At 46.6% G+C, this 1864-nt stretch overlaps 1 protein-coding gene across 1 annotated transcript in view; it reads right to left on the minus strand.

The window, feature by feature from the left end:
• Nucleotides 1-1864, minus strand: part of LOC101849464 (pancreatic triacylglycerol lipase) — a gene marked incomplete in the record, with an annotated part of 18864 nt that overhangs the window by 12453 nt on the left and 4547 nt on the right. Inside the window, 2 exon segments of the mRNA XM_013083171.2 lie at nucleotides 138-269; nucleotides 1550-1658. Of these exon segments, the coding sequence (XP_012938625.1) occupies nucleotides 138-269; nucleotides 1550-1658 (241 nt within the window).

The raw sequence follows: 1864 nt of genomic DNA on the forward strand, positions 1-1864 counted from the left end.
CACATACACTCACAGACACACTCACAGACACACTCACAGACACACTCACAGACACACTCACAGACACACTCACAGACACACAGACACTCACAGACACTCACAGACACAGACACACCCACACCCATTCCAACACCCACCAAAATCCTGGCGAGGATCGCTGCCCGCCCGGGGCGCATCTGTGTGGATGACGTCAACAAACATGGCGTCCGTCTCGTCCAGGCGCAGGTCTGGGGGCGTGTCGGAGAACAGAGGTCCGGCAGGGTCCAGTCCTGACACACAAACACACCAACGTTTACCGGTCGGCAACAATCCCGATCTCGGTCACAGATAATCTAGCACCAAACCGTGGGTGGTATCAAGTCCTGTTTAGTTTAGTTTTAGTAAGAGTTTTACGGCTCTTGCAACACAGTAAGGTCATATGAGCGCAAGAAGATTAGAGGGGTTACAAGAGAGTAACAAACACACACACACAAAAAGAAGGAGAGATAAGGACGATAGATGTTTGATGGGAAAGAAGAACCAAACCATACCAGAGCACCCACCTACCAGCCACTGATCCAGTCCTGGAACACACACAAACAAACATGTTTTGGTCAGTAACCATCCCTGTCTCGCTCACTGATAATATAGTCCCAAACAGTGGGTGGTAGCAAGTAACTATCCATCCACTAACAATTATCAAGTAATTAACGATCCACTAACAAGAATCAATTAACGATTCATTCACTAACAAGTATCACGTTTTTGGGGTTGTTCTTTTAGTAGAGGGTTTTCGGCGCTCGCAACTGCATAATGTCATATGATCGCCAGAAGATTAGAGGTGTTACAAGAGAGTAACAAACTTAAAAACGAAGGGGAGATAAGGACGATAGATGTTTGATGGGAAAGAAGGAGCAATCTACACCAGAGCACCCGCCAACCACCGACCAATTATCAAGTCACTAACGATTCACTCACTACCAATTGTCAAGTAATTAAAGATCCACTAACCAGAATCAAGTAATTAACGATCCACTAAAAAGTATCACGCTTTTGTTTTTTTAGTAGAGGTTTTTCGACGCTCGCAACGGCATTAGGTCATATGAGCGCCAGAAGATTAGGTGTTACAAGAGTAACAAACATAAAAAAGAAGAAAGGGAGATAAGGACGATAAATGTTTGATAGGAAAGAAGGGGCAAACCACACCAGAGCCCCCGCCAACCACCAACCAAGTATCAAGTAAGTATGAATTCCCTCTGTGGCAAGCATCAAGTAATGCAACTCTACATCAATGATTTCCTCTGCAGTTGTGTGTATGCTGGGACGCATGTGGGTCATCCTTTGCAGTCACTAGACGTGACTGAATGAAGCACTAGACGTGGCAATCAAGCACAAGACGTGACAATCAAGCACTAGACGTGGCAGAATCAAACACTAGACGTGACAATCAAGTACTAGACGTGACAAAATAAAATACATGTACTAGACGTGACAGAATCAATGACTAAACGCGACAATCGAGTACTAGACGTGACAAGTACTTGAGACTTGGGCAATTGTAGCTACTAACCGGAAATACGCCCCAGTCCGCTGACCTGACTTCCGGCATAGCCGGCGATGTGGGAGCCCAGGCTGTGGCCGATCACGTGGAAGTCTGCAGGGGACAGGCCTGACAGTTCCTGGACGACAAATGGGTGGGGAGGAGGGAGGGGAGTTAGATAAGTCGAAATGTGTTAGTGTGTGTGTGTGTATGTGTGTGTGTGTGTGTGTGTTTGTGTTTGTGGGTCTGTGTGTGTGTGTGTGTGTGTGTGTGTGTGTGTGTGTGTGTGCGCGTGTGCGTATGTGTGTGTGTGTGTGTGTGTGTGTGTGTGTGTGTGTGTGTTTG

This window comes from Aplysia californica, unplaced genomic scaffold (genome assembly GCF_000002075.1).
Source record: "Aplysia californica isolate F4 #8 unplaced genomic scaffold, AplCal3.0 scaffold00215, whole genome shotgun sequence".
Classification (NCBI taxonomy): Eukaryota; Metazoa; Mollusca; class Gastropoda; order Aplysiida; family Aplysiidae; genus Aplysia; species Aplysia californica.